Source organism: Electrophorus electricus, chromosome 1 (assembly GCF_013358815.1).
Source record: "Electrophorus electricus isolate fEleEle1 chromosome 1, fEleEle1.pri, whole genome shotgun sequence".
Taxonomy (NCBI): Eukaryota; Metazoa; Chordata; class Actinopteri; order Gymnotiformes; family Gymnotidae; genus Electrophorus; species Electrophorus electricus.
In genome coordinates this window covers 21,129,713-21,153,797 of record NC_049535.1, presented here as the reverse complement: position 1 = coordinate 21,153,797, position 24,085 = coordinate 21,129,713, and the positions used below count along the sequence as shown (strand labels likewise).

Sequence of the window (24,085 nt, the reverse complement as noted above, 5' to 3'; positions counted from 1 at the left end):
TGTAGATTTGTTTTTAACAGGAACATCATTTAAGGTTGACTTTTTTTAAGAAAATGCTGCTAGCCTAGGAAGACTTGCAAAACATTTTCATTATTCACCAATTCACTTGGACCATAAGGGCGATTTTTCCATCTCCAGATCAAGGGCGCAGAGTGCTTCAAACAGCCCGAGCTGAAGACAGCACCAGCGTGCCTTTGTTGTCATAATGGGCTGCTCATACTTTAATTCTGCTACACTGAATCCAGGTGCTCGCGGGTCCTCGGGCACACACAAGTGAACACATCCAACCTCTGATAGCTCTTAATGCTCAGTTTTTCAGGCCTGTTGTCCGGGAAACCATTCCTTGTTTGGACGTGTTGTCAAGGAAACAAAGAGGAGGGGAGGAACCTGGATTGAAATCATATTTTTAGAAAATCAATCCTCAGGATGCTGCATGAAGTCCGTGTGAGCTTTGAACGACCATTGCATCAGACCTACTTGGTAATTGGAAAGCAGAAAGAATTATGTTATGGAAGCAACCTCTGTTCCAATTTTAGAAGCACCTTTTTTTAAAATGAGAGCAGCTAATAACCAAAAGATGATAGTGTTATTCTTTTTAAAAAATCTACATAACTGAAGTTACGTATTTGTAAAAACAAAATTACACCCGATTAATTTAAATTTTTTATGTTGAAGTTTCAAATAATTTTGCTTGAACTCAAACACAGACTGTTGCCTGTGTTTCTCTCCGCTGCAGATCTTGCGCAGAACTCCAGAGAGATCCTAAGTGAGACGGAGAAGCGTGAGCCTCTGCCGAACGCTCCACTGGAAGGGGAGCAGTGTGGCGCAGGACGGTGGGACGTCAGGACGGCGGGCGTGCTTCAAAGTCACTTCGGATCCAGCTAGCCCCAAATTTCCTCCTACATCCCATTTTTGGTTTTCTGTCAGCATGCCCACAGCAGCTGTCAGCGTTCTCCATTTTAGCTACAGTGGACTTTCAGTGCTTCAAGAGTTGGCCCAAGTTCACACAAAGGCGTGTGTAACCTAGCCTTCCATGGAAAAAAACACTCTGCCATGGATCCTCAGAAGACCACCTGTCCACGTCTCCCTTGAAACGCGAGGCTGTTAAACTAAAGCTGCACTTTAGAGTTAGTGTGTAATTTCCCCAAGATCTCTGCTGACATTCACTTGGCTTTTACTTTTTTCTCATCCTGATAGGAATTTTGCAAACATCATCACGTGATCGGATTTCACATGGAATTAGTGATGGGAACTATGACAACTTCACAAAACATCTCAAAGAGCATGTCTCCACCAGCTGATGGAATCTGCTTCACGCAACTTCGGGGGAATAATTGGCATTCAGACGCCATTAGACTGCAACCTTTCAGCAAAGACAGGTGATTAGGGGCGTCTGGTGGACCTGGCTGGTATGAACTGGGCTGGCATTCCGATGTGTGCCTTTCTTCCTGAAGCATCCTGCAGGGACCCCTCCCACTCACTCTCACACACACACACACACACGCACAAATGCATGCATGCGCATACTACACACGCACACACTTGTGCACACAAACATTATCGGAAGTCTTGTCAACACTGGTAACCCTGGAGAGACTGAGGGGGTGGCAGTTTTTATCTTGGGGAGAGAGGAAGAGAAATCGACAGGGGTCTTTCCAGAGGTTTGGCAGAAGACAGCTCCTCAACTCGCTTCATCTGGCATTCGTTCCCCAATCTACCGCAACTGTAGGACATGAAAAAGGAGGGGTGTACCAGGGGTGTACCTCTAAGATTTAGCCCAAAAAACATTTTCCTTGAGCACAGAAAGCCTGCATGCAATGACCTGCAGAGCTATCCATGTCCAACTAAGGCTCAAACTTCTGCCATGAGCTTGATCGGGACTGCTTTAGTGACAGGCCCATGCGAGGTGGGGAGGGAAATCTCTTCATGGGCTTTTCTTCATCTGTGGAACACCAAGCATTCCGTCTCTGCTTTTCTTCCATTCCACGCTAGGCAACCGCGAGCTAGCCATTTGATATTTGCGCTAGCCGTCATCACAAAGCCCCTCGTTAACGAAAATGGGTGGGATGCCAGTCTAAAGGTTTCATCATCTTATTAGCATGGATTCTTTCTTTGGGTTTCATGTTTCGTATTATTAGTTCCTGCTTTAATCAGGCAGTGTTCGGATGTCCATTTAGGCCACTGATGGGTAGGACAATGCAACTGGAGGATGAAAACCAAGTTCAAAGGCGCAGCGATGGACAAACAGCCATGCGGAGCTTCCTGATTTAAGCTGCAGAATGTGCATGACAAGCACCTTGTCTGTCCGAAAGCATGCCAAAAATAACTTCCATTAATAGGATTAAATTGTCTTTGTCTTTCCAGATGCAGTCGCAGTCGCAGTTATGTATTCCATTAAGCCTAAAACGGTGGGACATCATACTGTATATTTTTAGCTCCACAGATACACATGTCTTTGCTGGATAATGATTTCTATAATTGTTAGAAAGAGATAGCAGATTCATTCTGGTGCATCAGTAGAACAGTGCTTGCCTTTTACATTTTATGTTGAAGTACACCAGTCATTATTTTCATTCTTTTTCCTTTTTATATCTCCCAAAGTAAGAAGTGGCAAAGTACTTTGGTGGCGAATGGAAGGTTTTAGCAGCCCATTTGCTGGCTGTTTTTCTGCTAGGCTCAACTGGACTGTATGTAAGTTCTGCACCAAGCTGACCGTCCACCTCGCGTGTGCGCACACACACACTCTGCACAGCGACCATTCCAACCCGTTTCCTTCCTCTGCACAAGGCAACTGCAAGGCACCGCCCCAGGCAATTCGTGCGACCGGATTTCATTTTTCTCTGTGCACCTCCTCAAAAACTATGTACATATACAGACGTCAGGAAAGGGGTGGGGGAGTGGGGTGGTGGGGTTCAACTGGTTTTGGGGCGATCAGCTTGGAGTTGTGGCACACAGAGAGCTCCTAACTGTCAGAAAACTGGACAATGCAGATGGATAGAGGCTGGGTTCGGTAGGGGTGGGGGGTGGAGGTACTGGCAGAAAAGCCAGTGGACAGCTGAGCTTTAGAAGGGGTCCTCTTTCCTCAGACCTTTTCATCCCCTCCATACTCCTGCAGTGGGGGAGGGGGGAGATCAATCGAATGCAATTTGAGAAATGTCAACCTTCAATCCCACTCTTGACTACTGTACCCTCAGCCAGCAGGCCTCCGTGTGCTGGAAAATTGACGTCGTTAATTATAAAGACCATTAGGCGAGGGAATGGACAGCCGCCGTCAGTAGAGATTGGCTCTGAGCGACTAGTGCGTGTGTCCTTTTTTTCCTGCTTCTTCTAATTTTTTTTCCCCCTGTCGGAACCCATTTCCTCCAAATCTCCATAAACAAGCGCCTGCCCGCGGTCTGTTTATCAACCCGTGTTACCACGGTGACACAAGTTCCGAAGACAAGTTCTGTCAGTCAGGCAGCATTCAAAACATAATAAACATCAAGCCACTGCCAGTGTGTGGGCTGCTGCAATTATGAGTGTGGTAATAATATTCATTTAGAGCAGGGAGATGCCAAAGCTGTAGGAAACTATTGACAATATTAGAAGAGAGAGGGAAAAAATGCCTGTAAAACGACTTCCCTGTGATACATTCAGGCAACGTGGAGAGCAACTTGTTGGTATGGCAACAGTGACATTTTGTCAACTGTTAGTGTTCATTTTTGTTTTGGGGTGGGGGGTTTGTTTTAGGGAGGTTTTTTGTTTTTTTTTGTTTTTGTTTAGTTTTTTTACTTCTCTTGAAACAATTATCAGCATGTTGTATAAAAAACAGGAGAAATGATTAATGGATTACGTGATAAAGTATTCATAAAGTACAAGTTCGATGCTGCCCCGGGAGTGTTTACCTAACAAAAGAGATGCTTAGCTATCACAAATAATAAACCCCTTCAAACCACTCACTCCGACACATTTTCAAAGCTACATGACGCCAGTGGGCTGCAGTGACCCCCTGAGGAGTGGAGGCCCACTGCGTGTGCCACTGAAAGAGAAATTCCGTACAAATGCTTTCCATGTAAAAAAAAGCAGCGAAAGAGTTGCTACTTAGAAAGTGTGCAATAAGCAGCCAGTGGATGCAGCAAAGACTGCAAGCAGAGAAAAAGATAATGAATCGCAGCAATGGCATTCCAACGGCCATACAACCGGCGCCCAAATAATCACATAATCAACCATTCAAAGGAGCAGCAATGGGGAGGAACATTAAAGAAAAAGCAGATGAATACAATTCCCTGGTCCCCTTGGACACATCAGTGTTATCTGCATGGTGCGAACCAGGTCATTTAAAACTGCAGTAACCTATGAACGAATATAGCTATGAATGTTTTATAAGCATCTTGCAACTCTTAGTAGTCTAGGGGCTTTTCAAAGCAAGTCTCTCAGAAGGCAGTTGGAGCATAAATACCTTTACTGTTTCAGGACACTCAAGCAGTTCTATCCGAGCCACCTAAATGAAAGGCAAAAAAAAGATGTACATGCACTTACAAATGTATATATCATCATTTCATAGCATTCACAGAGCATTTCCCGAACCGGAATTGTCCCCGAGAGGGAACTGTGGTAATCAGCGGAGCCACAGAGACCAGCAGTGTTCCTGCCTCCTGAGGAGGAAACAAAGTGCCCGTCCTAATAACTAATGGCGCCGCTATGGCAACCTCGTTCTGCTGCTAGAAGCCGCGCTCCCTCCCCTCTGGTGTTCGCAGCCAGGGGAGGTGCATTATGGGATCCCATTTTCTTGAACTGAACTGCCTATACTCAGACTCGAACGATTTAGCGCTGATTGCTACGGAAACCGCCCTAGCCCATTGTTTTGTTTTGCTTTTTTGTTCTTCTCTCTTGAAGACCTGGCTCTGAATCCAAGGCAAAGCAGGAAGTGTGGTGATGGGCTGAAGAGGCAGCAGGTGTCAGGCAAGGGTGAGTAATGGGCCCCTCATTAGCTCTTCCCTGTAGGGTTGCCAGAGATGCAGCTCTTCTTCAGCCATTCTCTCTCATGTTTCTGATCCACCTCAGGGTAGGTTTGACCAGGCAGCATGAGAGGAAAAAGGTGGAGTCTCCAGGGACCTGTTAGACCCTACATGGACTAGTTATCCAGGGCCATACACCCAAAGAATCCAAAGAGTCCAGCAGAGCTGTTTCAGGGTCAGAATGCCAATTAACTCCATACTAATGAATGTCAGCAATACCTGATCCTGGCACAATTTTGAAGTTTTGAAATGGTATTTTTGAGTTTTGAAATCTCTCTCTCTCTCTCTCTCTCTCTCTCTCTCTCTCTCTCTCTCTCTCTCTCTCTCTCTATCTCTTTCTTCTAATCTCTTGCTTTCTGTAAGGTTATATTATTTGACTATGGCAGGGTTGACGTGTGAATGCCACTTATCTGCAGATGGGGTGATTCTGAGAGAAAATCACACAAAGAAAGCCACCTGACTTCAGTCAGATGTAGGAACTACAGAGCATTGTTCTCCCAGCCTGTGGCCTTTGGTGCAGGCAGCAAGCCCCCCCAGTGCAAAAGCAAGCCACATGCAAGCTGACAACAGCTTCCCCACTTCAGAAAAGTCAGGGTCTGATGTTTGAATGTGTGGTTCTACCTGGACAGAGAGGTGGAGCATAAACCAAACACAGCCCCCACAGTCCTCGCTATCCACTTTGCCTGCCTGCTGGGGGGGGGTGTCGATCATCAGGCTGCAGTCGGTCCGGTGGGCTGCTGTGCACAACGCAAAATGGAGCTATTCCATATGGCCACAGAAACACTGGCACGCAGGCAATGATACGGCAACGCTCTTGGATGAATAAGACACAGGTGACACACTCGTGTAAAATCCAGCAGAGGTTCAGTGCCGACAAGCATTTTACTTTTCTTGCTGATATTCACAAGAACTTCAAATGTATAGCAAGACTCCCAGACTCCTGAAAATACCTTAAATATATATGCAATTCTTAAAGAATTTAACAGCAGGATTTGTGGGAGACAGACAAACACACACACAGATACACACGCACATCAAACACAATTAAGTTCGGTTGTCTTAGAAAACAAGAACTGCAGTATTTCTCTCCTATAATCCAGCCCTGCACCTGTCCATTCATAAAATTGTGTTTTGCATAAAGGATCCATCACAGAAAAGCTTGGTCACCCCAAAATGTCAGACACTCCCTCAAACAACAGCACGTAATTGATATGACCCCTTGGCTTTAATTATTCTATTTAAGACCACCACATTTTTGGGTAGAGAACACTTTTTCAGCAGCCTCACTGTGCAACCAATTAAATCAGCAGTTATTATTGTTGGTCAGGGGTTCAGAGGAAACTTTCACAAAGCAAGAGGTTAACACTTCCACACACTCACACTTGTTGGCAATGGTGGGCACGCATTCATGAATGTACTCACACACAAGCACACACTCACTCGTGGGTAGATGGCTGTGTCGTTGTGGTTCCCGCCACCCATGAGGCAAAATAAGTATTTGCTTTACACTGCTGAGATACAGGCCACGGCCTGCCTGCTTCCACAGAAGTCTTCTGAGTAATTAAGGTTCATCTGGAAACGGTTTGGTTCATGGTAACTCTACCCTTTCTGCTATTGACCGCCATCGGTGGCTGACAAAAACTCCAGGCACATTGCGCAAGGGAGAGAATTATCGAGCGTAATAACAGTGGCCACACACAAAGGATCATTCACTTCCACTTTGCGGGACAGCGAACTCCAGGTTTATCCGAGTCCACAGACCAGCCCTTCCTTTTCGGATCCAAGGACTTTTGAAGGCCAAATATTTAAGGCATTGCTCAGGACACCTATCTGCGAGGCCCCCTCACGTGCTATTTACAAAGATGGACGGATGTGATCTTGAACTCACGAGGACATCACTGAAGCGTTCACTTTAGTGCCATCACCCTCATGAGCTCATCTTAGGAGTGATGGCCTACTTACCACTAATGCTCCGCGAGTCCTTTTCAATTTGGACTTCTGCATAGTTGCTCAGAGGCTTCCCAGAGTTCACTCCGAGTCATTTGCTTTCAGTCGGCTGCTGCATTTTGTCCAAAGAACACACGTGAAGCATGGCACAGGACAGTGCTGTAAAGTCATGACAAACAACTCCATCCACCACCCTGGAGGCGGGGTAAACAGCTCCATCCTGGAGATCTACCGCCATGCAGAGTTTGGTTGCAGCACACCTGCCGCTAGCACTCAGATATTAGTGAAGGCCTTCGTTAAGTGGATCAGGTGTGGTAGCCTAGGGTTGGAGATAAACTCCACAGCGTGCTGGGTCTCCAGGACCAGATCAGGGCACGCCTGCTTGAAAGTAACTTGAAACCAAGGCTACATACTTCACCATTTTAGTATAGATGAGTGATTACTTGTTCAAAATGCAAAAACACCATAATCTAGTATAATTAAAATAACCGGGATGCCACAGTAAATTTAGCAGAAGATCTAGCGTGCTGCAGAAGACACGTCATACCATTTCAAGCCTGTCAGGTTCCACAGAAAAGCAGCCATGGGGCTCTCAGTGGCTGAAAAAAACAGCCCAACATTTACATTTGCTCTGGCTGCTTCTGCGGATTGCAGTTACAACTAAACTGGTCCTCATGACTCCATATTCACAGCAAATGTGTCCATTTAAATCAAACAAGTTGGTCTGGCTAGTTCATATTTGAAATGAGCCAGCTAATGTTACCTAGGTTACCCAGCCAATTACCTGTCATGTGATTGTGACAGATTCCTTAAGTGCATTTCAGAAGTGTGGAATTTAATAGCATCCTTCATAGTGGTGTTCCTGTCACACATATGCTACTGAAAAGTATATTCTTTGATAAACAGGGTATATAATGTGATTTCATACATAGTCTCACTGGCAGTACCCATCAGCTAGGACCTTTTTCAATAAGAATTCTCAGAGTACAGTTACTACTTATCAGTTTTTCTTGTCTGCGTCTGCATTAACACAATAATATGGTCAGGGCAGCCTGATCCTAGATCAGTGGCCTTTTTTTGAGATGGCTGTTAACAATGGCTTAGGAATATTATAGACTGTACTTGGCAAAGGGATTTTCCTTATAGGTGCATTTACATTTAGTCATTGACTAGATGCTAAATTACATTATGCAGTGCAACTTAAAAAATGCAAGTACATAAAGAATCCAAAAAAAGATTTGTAACCTTAAAGACAAGAGTATTAGTCTGGCTTCATCAAGTGTGAGTCTAATTTAAGAGGAAAAAATTTTCAATAGAATTATAAAATCAGCAACCTAGCCTCATTCACGTAGAAAAGAAGAACTCGTGGATAGATTATTAAATTCTTAAATATTCTGTGACTGTATTTGCATTAACAAAAGCACACATACATACATTCTAGATACACTGCATTGCTATGCCACAGAAGAGTTCAGACCTTTAGTGCTATGGCTCCTTATGAAGCATAGGTGAGTTGTCATAGCGCTTTCTGGAGTGCGGGTGATGCGTTGAAATGTCCTCTGTCCACACACTCCAGTGGCTCTGCTCTCTCTTTGGTTGTCGCTGTGTGTAAGGTCCCTTGTGCAGCCATGAGTGGTGTCCTAAGATTGCAGGGCACAGTTATGTTTGCCATGCTTTTTAAGCTCCAGACAAGAGAAGAGAAGTCGATTTAGTACCGAGACAAGTTAGACATCAGCCAACAACTGACACAGATACTTAAAAATTAAAACTGTTGAATATTTGAATAAGCTACTGTGTCTGAATGGCCCTCTCCCCAGTACATTAGTCTAAAATATTCCCTTTACTTACAGCACAGACTGTGCGCTTTTGTTTAAGCAATACGACCAAGCCTCCAGAATTGGACAGCATAAAGGACAGAAGCCCTGCACATGCTGTCCTGGCTGCTTCAGTGACACGGTACAGAATGCAGAGGGACACAGGGAGCCACATTAGAGCATTGGGAAATAGCTTCTCATTTACACTCAACAAATATGTGCTTAACCCATGTCCAGGCACTGATGTGCAGAACAAAGACACATGAGCCAAGGACTGTGATTGATGCATGAAGACTCCCCGTGGACATCAGAGGCATGCTATGATTTACAACAGTCATATTTAACGCAGGAGATTAATTACAGGGTGGGGAGTGACAGAGACAATGGGAGGAGGAGCACGATGTTTCCCTGTCTCGTTCCCTCTCTCTCTCTCTCTATCTCTCTCTCTCTCTCTCTCTCTCTATCTATCTATCTATCTATCTATCTATCTATCTATCTCTCTCTCTCTCTCTCTCTCTCTCTCTCTCTCTCTCTCTCTCTCTCTCTCTCTCTCTCTCTCTCTCTGCAGCAAGGAGCTGGCAGCTCAGTGGGCTCTGTGCCCTTCAAAGGCCCTCTGGAGAGAGAGAGCGACAGACAGAGACAGAGAGAGACAGACAGAAAGAAAATGTGGGAAAGAGAGTTGTAGAGTGAAAGAAAGACAGGATCAACAGGAAAGAGGATAAAGAATCAAGATAGAGAACTAATGAGAAGAAAGAACGAATCAGAGATAAAAGCAAAAGAGACAGAGAGAGAGGAAGGGGGGGAACAGAGTTAAGCATTATGAGACAAGAAACAAAATAAAAAATAAACAAGCATTGGTCCACCTCACTGAAGTCTCCATAAATCCCTCCCAGCCTTCGTTACCCACGGCAACTGCAGTCCGTCCCTGCAGACGGGTGATAGATCCAGGCTGAACGAGCCACACAAAGGAGAGGATGTGGCACCCTGTCTCTGGAGGGGCAACTCCTCCCTGCCCGCTGCCCACCCAGGTCCTTGCTCAAGCTTTGGGCCTGTTCTGGACCAAAGTACATAGGGCGTGTTGCCCCCCAGGGAGCAATTACCCAACAGGTGCACAGGCACCATCAGGCCCACAATCAAAGCTGTCTGTGCGCAGGTCACCCTGCCTCACGAACAGAGCAGGGGAGGGATGGGAGAAGACCAGGGCAGTGTGGATGAGTGCGCTGGGTGACTCACACAATGCATCCCACTTCAATAGTTGTGGCTAGTGTGATTTGGTGTGTTCCAGACCGCTTTCAGGGGCAACCTTGAAAAGGACCGTTTACTGATTTAATCAGGGTCCTTTCTGTTGACTTCTTCACAGAGCAAGCTATTGATTAGTGATGTCATATTGCCACCGTGGCTAAAAAAATTCAAAATTATAATGCATAAATGTCGGTGAAAGACACACTTCACAGGAAGTTCACCTTCTGCTCAATCACACACACGCTGATACAGGAGGGAGAGAGGGGCAAAATATAGTCAGGTATGTAGGAGTATGTGTGTGGGTGTGTGTGTGTGTGTGTGTGTGGAGGTGTGTGTGGGGGGGGTGTGGGGTGTGAGAAAGACAGAGAATAGGAGGGGCTTTGATGTGTCCTGTGAATGTCACTTTCATTCTCATTACGGGTCCTTCCCACAGGAAATGCATGATGGAACTGGCTAATAAACAATCGATGGCGTCCAATTAAAAAACTGCTAAGAATAATTGAAGCCTCGTGTGACGGTGTGATTGTAGATTAAGTTATTAAACCTGTGCTCATAACATCTTAATCAGGTGAAATATAACTCTCATTAAAGGATGTAAATTAAATGCATTGCTCCACCTTACATGTTGAATGTTCCAAGTAAACAGGATGAGATCTCAATTCGACTGATATTACATTAGTTTACATTAGCCGTAATTGTACCCCTGGTGGGTTGCCACTGACTATCAGGTAATATAATGAGCCTGTTAAACAAAATGAATCCAGGACACACACAAAAAACCAAACACCAGAGACAAATTTTGACAATATTGCCCAAAGGGAAACATCTTAGGAGAACTAAGATCAGAAGATGCAGAATGACATCTACCAACACTACTGCACTCTGAGATTTGGATATGTGCTGAGAGACCGTGAGACTGCACTAGTCATGAATCTGAATTTCAGAACGAACAGGACATTTTTCTTACCTAGCATTTAATTACTGAGGTTGCCTGGGTCACCGGAGGGGGGAAAAAAAACCACATAGTGAACAAAGAGAAGAACGCTATTGCCCTCTGTTGGCTCCTGATGTTATACACGCAGAAGAGGAAACGTGCCTTTTAATTTGGGTAGTGAGCGTCGTTATATGATTAAGGCATGCCCAGCTTAATTCGGTGAATCAGCACATCACCTTTTCACACTTTGCGATAGTGAACAAATACATTCCATCATTTGTAATGGCAATTGCAAACTTTGAAATAAAATCGTTAAATTATTGCTGTTAAAAGGTTGTGATAGTCTTAGTTATGCCCTTCTTCTTATAAGGAGAAATACCCTATTAATGTCTACAAAGAGATGTTGCGTTACTGGAATAAATATTTATACTAGAATAAGAGTTTTCTTTGGTTCTACTGAGTAAAACCACAAGTCGGGCATTCGTTATTGGCGAATTTGCTTTGCAATACAACCAGATCCATTTAAGCTGTGCCCTTATTTTGGCGTCCGGGCAGTGGGATGCTTTTTCCAGCAAACAAATTAAAAATACCCAAATTTTCCAAGGTAAACAACCTATATGTATGCTTAATCATATGCAAAGATTAAAGGGTTCCGGAACTGTAGTACGTCGTTCCCATCTAGTGGATAACGGGGAAAGTGCAGGTCTTTCGAAGGTCGTTCGCGTAAAGACAGTCTGCTTCCTTGGTGTTTTACAGCTCGTAAATAATCAAAAATAGCTATAAAAAATACAACAAACCAGTTCGGAGACTACTATGTTTGCTCCAAAAGCAAACTAACTCGGTGTGACGCTTCAGCTTTTGATCTAGAAAAAAAACCATCAGGAGAAAAACTCCGCAGGTCTCTGCCAGAGATCCTGTCACCCCTGCGCAGCCTTGGCGTTTGCGGTGCGTTTGCGGTGCGTTTTCGCCGCTGTTTGGCCGATCTGTGTGACAAGGATAATTGGTTTGCGGGATGGTGTCACTCTTGGATTGTTTGCATTGTTTTCTGCGTACCCAAGGTCATAGTGCAGCCACGCGCCTCTCGGTTACCATATGCCATCCTGACGCGACTACCTTGACAGTTTTACTGCAGGTCCTTCAGAACCATTATTGCTTGGATGGGTGTACTTAATTTCCCTACCTTCGAAACACGGCGTGGTTGATTTTACAGATTTGTACTTGCGTCGCAGCAGTTTCAACTGCTGGCAAACGTGAATCTTTTTTTCAACAAATGTTTTCCGGTTGTGTTACAAGAAAATGTGAATTGCGAAACAGCCGTTTTGTGAAAAAACAACAACAACAACAACAAAGAAGATATTTTATGTTAATTGTTTCTGTCATAATCTAAAATGCACATTACATACGTTTTGGATAAGGGTCTAGTACCTAAGCATGTGGTGTCTGTTATATTTGTAACAACAGATTGGTTCCATCTTAGCTACCTAACAAAGGACTACATACAGGTCGATGCAACAGATCCTGAAAAGTTAAGGTCAGAATAATTGGTCTTCTTTTTGACATCCCCTGACTCTATGCTTTTGTCTTTAACTCTGAACTCTGAATGGAGAAGCATCCATTGTGGTTGCCGTACGCACTGGAAGTTCTACTCCAGACTGGTACTCGCAGGTTTATTGCTATCCTTGCAGTGGACTGCCTAATACACTTCTCATTGCTGAAGTCTGAGAGAGAATGTCTAAAACATGGAAAGGGCGTTTTGCTGAATCCATCGGACAACTTGTAATACTATTTCATTTTTAAATGTATTCTTTTAAAGCTAGCTGCTTTTGAAACAGCGGGCCTTTGGGTTTAGTCCTGCATTAATATTGATCTGTCGAAGCAAAATTGGGCTACAAATATTTTAAAGTCTTAATACTTCTGCAAATAGCAGGCGATTGGTAAGTTATTAAAACTGCTCGTTACTTCTCTAGTTCTATTAACATAATTATAATATGTCGAAAAACCATAATCATTTTATATAGGGTAGCTAATGTTATTGACTTAGATAGCGTTAATGCTTGAGTGGGTATCATATTTTCACCGGCACACTGCTCAAGAAGCGAGGCCTCCGTCCGTCTTCCTCTCAGCAATTAACACTGTAACACTTAATGGTAGTGCTGTTCAATAAAGCAAGTTGTTATAGCTGATCCATTGCTAGCCCCAGACAGCATGGCTTTAATGAGCCTCTAGCCACAGCGGAATATTACTTCCCTTCCCCCAAATTAATGAGGCCACTAATTTCCTTAATTTGCGGGTAAAATCCCCACATAAGACTAGCGTGACAACTCCGTGCCCCTGGACCGCTCCGGTTGCTCGGGGTGAATTAGAATAATTATATGGCCCAAACATCAAGGGATGTTTTAAGACAGGCCCACCGATTTCACTGTTTCTCTGGTAGTGTCTTTGTGTGAAAAGTGGAAGCGTTCGATCTAAGCGGGTCTTTAATTAACTCGAGCAAGGAAAACACCGAGCCAGCGCGCACGCACCCGTATTTAGATGGGGATCATTTAGCCTCGCTTCACTGGGCATCGAAGAAAGGACCCATCGTCCCGGCTTCCCTTCCGCAGCGAGGGAGGGGTTAGGAATGAAGAAAACCAGCACCGAGCAGCAGGCTTGCGTGCAGGAACTGTGCTTTTACTTCGATCGGTTTTTACACGTGATCCATTGCCACGTTGTCTGATTGCAAGACAGGTGCCGCGCTACCGTGTCCGAACGCCTAAGAATGGTGCCGAAACGTCTTAACACCAATTTATATTAGACAGAATTGAGCTAACTTGTCGACTCGCCCAGCCTGCAGTCTGTTGGACTATGGCTCTAACCCAAGTGGCCGTCTGCCGCAGTGTGCTTCAAAACCAACACCACGGGTGGGTCTTTCGATTGACCTTTGATATGTTCCCGACACCTTCCGCGGTCCTCCCCGCCAGCCCCGTCTCCAGCCACAGCAGATGGGGAGTGTGGCCCGCTCCCCTCATTCCATATTCGGCAGGGCTACAGGCTGTTGCGCCGGCAGTAGGGAAGCGAGAATTAAATATGCATGTAAAAAATGAATAGAGAACCCCTGGACGGAGAGCGTGCCCATTTATTCAGCTCGAGCAAGGCTCATTAACCCGATGACGGGATAGCAGGTCACGCTGATTTCCTTACTTAAATTTAATATTTACCGTCCGTCTTAAACACAGGCTACACAGAGATCTCTCCCTCTCTCGCGCCTTCAAAAACATACCAACAAGGCGTGTTAAAAAGGGTGAAAAAAATCTGAAAAAGATTACTGTCATCTTACAATACAATGTTTATTTATTTACTGGATATGCATTCTATTCATGTAACTAGGCCTATATATCATATAAACCCATAGGTCAATACTTTTTTTTTTATCCCACTCCGTTTTTACCAGAAAATATTGTTATAAAAAAAAACAGAAATGTCACTGGGCCTCATTGGGTTCTCTGGCCGAAAACAGTAATGTAACTGATTATTTCGCTTTACTCCGTGATTAACTCTTTGTCACGGTTGGAGAAGAAAAGTGCTCAAGTTTAACTATCCCTAGATACGGCACAACATATGGGAGACGCAGTTGGCCTCCCATTGCGAGACGGGTGCCAAGGGACACCAGCCGACTCAGCCGAAGTTGGCCCTCTATTCATCTCTCATTTAGGAGACCAGTCTCTCTGGGGCCCCGGTAGCCTCCTGACTTACGACTTACACACATACACGCACATACACATACACACGCACGCACGCACGCACACTCCTGTGTTATCATTCTGATGGAACTCAGTAGTCTGCTGTCTGCTGAACCGAGCACAAATGCTTGAAGGCAGGACATGCAGAGCTGCGCTTACATACAGTAGACTATTTATAGACCTATAGATAGACTATACCAGCCTATACGATAAAAGCTACTTTTTATTTTTGTAGCCAATTCCAGCAGACTCAGCAAAATTGAAAGTAACTTATTGTTGCTGAATAGGCTATGTGTAGACTTGATAGCCTTACTGTCCAATATGCGTAATTTATGTAAGAAAAAAATTGCAATAGAAAACAAGTAGCTTACATTTCAAATCCAAACTACCCCTTTCTATAATAGCCTAATATATCGTGCTTTAATATGATATCATTTTGCTCAGTGGTTATCTGATTATCGTACGACAAAATGTTGCGTTAAATGATTCATTACTTGACTGGAGTAAACTCAGACGGCCGGTTATGGCGGCCCTGCCTGGCGACAGGTGTGCCTCGCGACCTGCCTTCCACCTGCTCGTTTTATAGCTGCAAACACGACCCTGATTGCTCACTTTTACTGTGTATTTGAGAACTGACACAAACATCCATCACGCTGCTATGGCAGCTTCGTGAACATCATTGGTTGCCAATTCCATCGCTGATCATAAGGATGTTTGTTCAACTTTTGTAAGTCTCAAGTTAATCGCTAAATACATAATAACCGCAAAGAACTGCGACTTTACAGAGTGCTAATTATTGATGTCTGTTCAATATTTATCTAGCAGGAAGGTTAATGTAATTCACAGTATAGTCTGTATAGATTAAAGTAATGCACAGTTTACTCTGTTTAGATTAAGGTCATGCAAAGTATAGTATGTATAGATTAGGGTCATGCACAGTATAGTCTCGAGGAAAAGAAATATTAGCCGTAGCGTGCTGGGTCGCGGTGAATCGCCGTCTAAAAATTAAAATAACGATCTTATCTAATATTTTTGTTGGCGTGTGTTGTTTTGTGTTTCCCTGACAGAATATAAAGCAGTTCTAACTATGAATTAATGGAGACCTGTATGATAATTTAACATTTTTAAACATCCATCACCAGAGATCAATTGTCATTGACTGTCAAAAATACAAGACCTCTTTTATTCTACCGGCACGAGAACTTTTTCTATTGGCTGCAAGCAACCGACTGTACCAAAAAGGGGAGGGGGGAGCCGGGGGTACTAAAAAGGCAGTCAAGGAACGTGGAGGGCGTCAAGCAAGTATCGAGCGTGGACTAATGCTGAATTCGGTTTAGCCTCATCTCTAAAGTTTTGGACAGAACAACTATCCTAAGTTATTCCTTTTCCACTTCAGTTACCCATATCTGACCTTCTGGGAAGTCATATAAATAACTAGTCTAAGTTTGAGGCCTGCAGCTTTATTTTCAGCTATCTGTGCCTTCTCCAGTGATGACAACGAATACGAAACTTTTGAGTTGGTCTGAGGTAAGCATGCCAAAACAACCGGCTGATTTCCCCCTCGCAGAGCATCCAAGACTGACCCTCAGAGACCCGCGAGGATGGCTGACCCCTGCGAGTCACGCGTACTCGCAGTCAGCCGGTCGCGTGGGTCACTGTGGACACGCGCCGCTGGACGTCACGCGGGACAAGTACACGACTGGAAGCGATGCTTCCGAAGTCACCGACACGGACACCGAGCGGGGATGCAAAGAGCATGCAGTCAAGCAAAACCCGACCGGCCCTCAGAGACACCGGCGCGTTGCTGCAAACGCCAGGGAGAGGCGACGGATGCACGGGCTGAACCGCGCGTTCGACAAACTACGAAGCGTCATCCCCTCGCTGGAGAACGAAAAGAAGTTGTCCAAGTACGACACGCTCCAGATGGCGCAGATCTACATAACGGAGCTTTCGGAGTTACTGGAAGGCGTTGTTCACTCTGAATGCAGAGGCGTGAGGAACGGATGCAGCCCAGGCGGCCATGCACCGACGAGTCCTCACCGCATCGTAAGGACCAGCATCACATACGCCGTGGAGGCGCCGTCTCCACCTCCGGCGCGCCTGCTGCGGGAAACGTTGGTGGAGAGCGGCGTCGCAGAAGGACACGTGCTTATTCTGTCTGCACCCGCTACCGACTTTGCTCAGGCGAAGAAGGAGGTCGTTGCGTCCACCGCCAGCGATGGGGAATCGTCGCATTTCAGCGACGTGGAAGAAGGTCAGCACGCAGGCCGCTGACATACCGAGGAACTGAGAGGGGGGAAAAGCTCACAGCTGTGGCATAGGGGCGCGCATCAAATATGATCTATCTGTCTGTGTTTTAGTAGACATTAAAGGGACCAAATAGATGCAGTAGACGTTTAGTAGCCTATTGGGAGAAAAAAAAATAATGACGAAACCAGCGACACAGAATGTCACTATATGCGTTGCGTTTTTATGTCTATACCAGTCTTAGAGCTGCACTTTACTTACCGAGCGTAGCCTGCGTTTTGATTTTACATCACCGTATAACTCCACCGCAAATTAATCAACTGCTATTTATGTATCTAATTGTTTTTTATTCATTCGGAATTGTTTAATAAAAACTTTAATTTAATAGTCATAAAGCATTTGCTGGTTTCTATGTTTCAGTAAATATAAACACCATTGTCATTGTATATATTAACCTGTATGACCCAATTGCACTAAACGTAAGATAAATATATGTATTTACTGAGCGTAATACCTTTTACGGATATTCACAGATGAAGAAAGTATAACATTAAAACTGTCTAGATCTGAACTAGGGGCAAGATAATTTCCCAAAAGTATCATCAGATTAGCATCACTTTATAAGACATTTAAATAATCCATATTCAATTTTGAAGTGGCTCTCTTTTGTAAAGATATTGCAGCGATGAGTTGGAGTTGGAAAGTGAAAAAAAGTGCATAATACCATTCAAAGCGATATGACCATCTTCAATTTTTCCTGTTTTTTTTTTCTCCCAGTTTTAAACTCAATGCGTTTTGCACCTTTCACAGCCTCTCACAGTATCACTGCAGGGTTCATTTAACAAAAAGCCTTGTATAAAAGGGGCAGCTCAGTTCATTTCTGAACCCAGAGTCTCACCGTAATCCAAATCGGTCATCTATGCATCCAGAGCTCCCTCCATATGCCCTGGGGGGGAGAGGTGGTGGGGTCCTGGCTAGGTCTTCGAGGAGGATACTGGAGGGTGTTTGTTTAAAGTTGACCGGAACTGGGAAGGATCTAACAGAAGGCTGCTGGTTGTCTTTAGCCTGCCTGGTGCTGGTGTCTGGTCTGCACTTGTTCCTGGGCCCAGGCGCACACACCACCGTGCTGTACATGCACTCTCTGCTGTCCTGGCTGGCCTCAGTCTCCTTCCTCCAGTTACAGTACAGCAAGTCGGGGTCCTCGTTGCTAGCGGATGCGTCCGAATTCATTGCCTCCCTCATCTGCTCCCTCCTCTGCCCGGTTTGGAAGGGGCTGTGGACAGTGCTGTAGACAGGGCTGGGGGTGGACACAGCAGGCAACGGGAAGACTTTCGGAGGGGCGGGTCTGTTCCTCGGCTTGGGGTGAGGTTTTATGGTGGCATACAGGCTTTCTTTGGGGCTGGTCGGGGGACTGCTCAAGTCTGGTCCGAGTCTCGGCACGGCGGGTTTGGCAAAGGTGGGAGGAGGCGGAAGGGTGAGGTTTTTCCGTGAAACCACTGGTAGAGGCCTCTCCTGCACACTGCACTTTGGGGTGCTGTTATCGATCCTTTGGTCATCAGGTCTGGGTGTTGGTGGGAGCTGCCTGGTGGTGCTCTGTTGCAGCGAAGCAGTGGCTTTGGACAGCAGGTCCTGTACACTCTGGTGCATGATGGCCTCTTCAATGGCTCTGTAGATCTGTGGCCCCTGATTGGACAGGAAGGTGAAGTGACCTTCCCCCGTTTGACAGCGTCGACCCGCTTCGATCGTCACCCCTTTCTGTAAAAAGGCCAAGAATGAGCTAACAGAGATCATACAGTGAGATAGAGATAACTACACAATTTATACTAAAACCTCCACTGAAGATTAAATACCAAAAAACATATTTTACTGCTTTATGGTAAAATAAAAAATATTTATGATTTAATATGATGAATTTAAACATTTTCAGTGGATGTATATTTAATTTTGGTCTTAATATTTTTTGTTAAATCTAGAAGCACTAGGTCTAGGTTTCAGAGTAAGAATATGTTTATATGTAACATAAGCCAGTCTTCACACTCCCACTCGTTTTGCTTGTCGCCTGAGGGATGACAGAAGACTCTCGCCATTAATACACACACACACACTACATACAACATCACCGCCATTAATACACACACACTACATACAACATCACCACCATTAATACACACACACTACATACAACATCACCACCATTAATACACACACACTACATACAACATCACTGCCATTAATACACACACACTACATACAACATCACCACCATTAATACACACACACTACATACAACATCACCGCCATTAATACACACACAATACATACAACATCACCACCATTATTACACACACACTACATACATCACCGCCATTAATACACACACACTACATACAACATCACCGCCATTAATACACACACACTACATACAACATCACCGCCATTAATACACACACACTACATACAACATCACCGCCATTAATACACACACAATACATACAACATCACCGCCATTATTACACACACACTACATACATCACCGCCATTAATACACACACACTACATACAACATCACAACCATTAATACACACACACTACATACAACATCACCGCCATTAATACACACACACTACATACAACATCACCGCCATTATTACACACACAATACATACAACATCACCACCATTAATACACACACACTACATACAACATCACCGCCATAAATACACACACACTACATACAACATCACCACCATTAATACACACACAATACATACATCACCACCATTAATACACACACACTACATACAACATCACCGCCATTAATACACACACACTACATACAACATCACCGCCATTAATACACACACACTACATACAACATCACCGCCATTAATACACACACACTACATACAACATCACCGCCATTAATACACACACACTACATACAACATCACCACCATTAATACACACACACTACATACAACATCACCACCATTAATACACACACACTACATACAACATCACCGCCATTAATACACACACACTACATACAACTTCACCACCATTAATACACACACACTACATACAACATCACCACCATTAATACACACACAATACATACAACATCACTGCCATTAATACACACACAATACATACAACATCACCACCATTAATACACACACACAATACATACAACATCTTTCAACCATCATCCTTCGCTTGGAAAATCGCCTACCTTGACCTGGCCAAACCTCCGGAGGAAGCAGTAAGGCCAGGAGTACACAGTCTGCCCTGTCCTGATGTCCAGCAGACACAGGGCCTCTTTCTCCGGGGACAGCAGGTACGTTCCAGACAAGCGGCACTGCGTCGCCAGCTTGGAACCCTCCACCATCACGCGGTAGTGGCCTGTACGGAGGGAACAGAGATGACCTGTCACTGCCACACACCTCGCCAGCCACATTTCTGCTCTGCGAGACCGTCTGTGGAATTCAGAGGTCAGTTCAGGTAAAAAAAACAAAAACAAAACGGATCCACAAAGCCATACTGAAATAGGAGCACAAGTGAAAATGAGCCCTGCTGATGGCCGTCTCGTACATTTTAATGTTCCGCTGGTTATAGTTTGAAAAACATGAGCACAGCCCTTGGCTTCACATTAAACGCTTGATTCTCAAATGGGGGTTGTTGTTTAGAAAACGTAGAGGTGTGAGAGATGGAAGATAAAACCTGACGTCAGCTCTGAACTGATGAGTTCACTGATGTGGTTTAGTCATGCCAAATCCAAATTTAAATATTAGAATATACGACTAAAATAAGATGGGACTAAAAAGACTCATCAGCAGACACTGAGAATATATAAAGAATATCCTACTGAGGCTATGAAAAACATGTGCATGGTGCTATGACGCACCATCTTACAAAACATTTACGAGAACTACGCAATGACCTTGGTGTTAAATGCACAAAAGCTCTATTATATGATGTAGTCAGCTTTTTTTAGATTAATCAGGAAAGTGTATTCTTGCAATCCAAACAGTTGATACTGTCATACAGTCACCTAACAGCACATGATCTTCGTCTCAAACAATAAAACACTGAAAATCACAAAACAAACAAACAAAAAATCTGACGCCAAGAGCAGGTGTGCTGTAAAAAGGGAGGGGGGGGGGCTGCACTTCACCTGGGTTCCAGGTGGAGTAGACATCGTTATGAGCTATGGACGTCGCCGTGGCGACACCATCCCTCTGCCGTGCATGGCCTGTCTCGCTGCGTCCCTTGGTCTGCTGAGAAAACAGAGAGGCAGTTGAAAACGGTCTGCTCAAGCAATTCCTCTTTTTTTTTTTTTTTGCACATCTTTCTTTTAATGATATCTGTGTTCTTTGAAGGCCAGCCAGGACGGGTCTTGCGCAAGCACACTGCAAGATGGAAAGATGAGGTGTGGTTATCAGCACTTCCTCATTCGCAGGTTCAGTTATCGCACAGGAACTGAGTACATGCTATCCTCCCAGGTCCCCGAATACACTCAACATTATATGAGCTTTAAATTCCACCCCTAGTTATTCCCCCCCCACCACCGACCACTTGCTTTTGGGGTCTCACTGCTCTGAATGACTTGACTCGTTAGTCTCAGGACCTAGACCTCAGGACCAGTATGTGTAAAATAGCTTTAGAGTAGCTTTAGAGACTAAAAGCAGCATACACGGGGGAGGAAGCTGATCCCAGAACAGAAAAGCTTATCTAAAAAAGCTTTGTGAATACCAAATACCAGTGTGTTAACTGACAAAATATAATGTATTCAAAACAGGAATGAGAGATCATTTTTACTTCAGCTTTTTAGAAGTGGCACTTTTTTTCTTCTTGCATGCAGCTCTAGATTTTAACTGATCTAGATTTGCACAGACTATTATATCATCAACAAAACTGTCACATAGCATTATGACCATGACCATATTCACACAGTTTGGACAAGTGATTGTTAATGCTCTGAGTCCATGGAGTTTTATTCATTGGTGCTGCCTCTTTGACATCCCACAATCCTCCACCCCTATACCCCACCTTCCCAGTGGAAGAAGCCTGTACCTGAAAGGCCATGTGGCAGAGTTTGGGAACCCACTCATCCCGCACGGGTCCCGCCAGCGTGTAGGTGCGCTGGGCCGTGTTCAGGTAGAAGGCGACGTATTCAGCGGGGCAGCTCTCACCCGGAGCCGGAGTGATGCTGAGGCAGTCGGCCAGCTGGATCACCCGCTTCTCCCCCTTCCGCATGGCCTTCATGCCACCCGCCAGTATGCCCCTCTCATCCCGCACGTCGTACATCTCGAGCCGGCCGATGCCAAATGCACTGGACTCGAACAGGACCACCCAGGTCTTCCGCCAGACTCTCTATGGATAGACGAGCAGCGTTCTGGTTAGCGTCAAGACGGAAAGAACACAGCGTTCCAGAAGCACGCTGATATTCCAGCAGTGCGGCTTCTCCGTGACACAGATTAGAGAAGCAGCCGAGAAGCAGGCCGCGTCAAGAAGATCCCAACTGAGGTCTCACATGCAAGATTCATGCACTTGAAACAGCATCACATAAATGGTGGCACCTCGGGTGCCTAAACAGCTGTGGTTTTTCCTGAGTCATCAATAATGCAGTATGTTAATATTATCCCAGCACACACAGGTTCCCACGCTTTGTTGTGAATAAGTTAGCAGTACTTTAATGTTGATAGATTTGTGCAGTGGTTAAAAAAAGACTTTCTACAAGAGGACAGACCACGAGTTCTTTGTTTGCCAATGCAATATAAAGAAGCACTTAAAAGCTTGAGGTTTGAGTACATCTGCTTGAAATCAAATACTTGAAAAACAAATTTTGCTGGCAAAATGTAAATGTTTTAAAGAATTATAATGCAAATTGTAAGGGTCACCTATACTGAGTGGATCCAACAAAAGAGGAAGCCAGATAAAGGTCTAAATTGTGTAATACTGTTAAAACTGTTCTCGAAGAAAGGTAGCACATTATCTAATGCACCCGTTAGTTACAGCTGATGAGGGTTCAGGTTCACTGTAAGCACAGCGAGCTTAGACACACACACACACACACACACACACACTCAGGTGCTTATTAAGAAAATGAGGACATTCCAGGGCCCACAGGGAGGCAACAGAGGAGAGGGGCCAACACACAGAATGCAGACACTCAGGAGGACAAATCTGGGTCTAGGTTGTGTACATTTCTGAGCTGGAGGGAGAGAGGATACAGGAGGCTTTCAGGTGTGCTTCCCACTGCCGAGCCAGAAGCAGGCAGCATCATAGCCCGTGGTTGCTCTGTTTGTTGCAGAGTTGACCCCCTGAGACCCTCGACTTCACGCTCGAGCAGTACGGCCATCTCTACGTATTTCCAAGACAGGCCAGGCGCAGGATTACAGCTAGCCAGGCAGCCCACTGTTCATCAGGATGACTTGCGACTAACGGGCGAAACGTTCAAAGAGAACCCGTCCTAACGGCCTGGCCTGTCCACTGTCCAAACCTTAATGGACAGCAAACTGAGTTGAAGCAAAGAATAAAGCAGAAATATCAGTAAGCGAGGAAGTACCACAGTGAGGAAGACACAACAGATGAGATCCTGCTGAAACTTTCTCACTAGAAACGTGTAGCTTATAAAAGATCTTGAAACATGATTTAGTTTGCCTAGTTTAGAAACTAAAGGAGTACTTTAACTGAAATACGAATTCAAATAAGACTCACCTTTCCAAATTTGACACCCTGTAAAAACAAACATCCTTCTTTTACCACCATATCCATGGTCCAGTCTGCCTCTTGATCCCTCCACACAAGTGATCACTTTTCTGCGGTTCAATAGTGCAGCGGCGTGTGAGGAATGGGCAGAAATGTTCGTCTGAGCTTCCGCCAGATCTGGTGTGTCTGCAGTGTAACCGTGTTTTGTCACACTGCCTGACAAGCAACCGTGTTTGTAAGCAACAACAAAATCAACCAACCAGGAAGAAGTCGTCATAGACCTGCTCTACTTCATGTCACTTTATGTGGTCAAATGGTGCTAAATGGAGATTCATTTAACACATTCACCAAAGGTTTGCTTTTAACATCAAATTAAAATATCCAGATGTAGAAAGCAGAAGAGCTGCAAGTTATTTTAATTTTAAACACCACCACAAATTGGTACAATTTAGTTTCAGAAGTGGTGCTGTTCTG

General features: G+C 44.7%; 2 protein-coding genes across 2 annotated transcripts; one reads left to right on the top strand and one right to left on the bottom strand.

The window, feature by feature from the left end:
- The first annotated feature begins 16,186 nt into the window (after positions 1 to 16,186).
- Positions 16,187 to 16,957, top strand: atoh1b (atonal bHLH transcription factor 1b). The gene has a single exon (XM_027027050.2). The coding sequence runs from the start codon at positions 16,187 to 16,189 to the stop codon at positions 16,925 to 16,927; it is 741 nt and encodes a 246-aa protein (XP_026882851.1). The 3' UTR covers positions 16,928 to 16,957.
- Positions 16,958 to 16,966: 9 nt separating this feature from the next.
- Positions 16,967 to 23,792, bottom strand: dok3 (docking protein 3). Its single transcript, XM_027027061.2, has 5 exons — positions 23,621 to 23,792; positions 21,974 to 22,273; positions 21,075 to 21,177; positions 20,133 to 20,302; positions 16,967 to 18,655 (listed from the first exon to the last, which is right to left on the bottom strand). The coding sequence occupies exons 1-5, from the start codon at positions 23,675 to 23,677 to the stop codon at positions 17,795 to 17,797; spliced, it is 1,491 nt and encodes a 496-aa protein (XP_026882862.2). The 5' UTR covers positions 23,678 to 23,792; the 3' UTR covers positions 16,967 to 17,794.
- Positions 23,793 to 24,085: the final 293 nt, after the last annotated feature.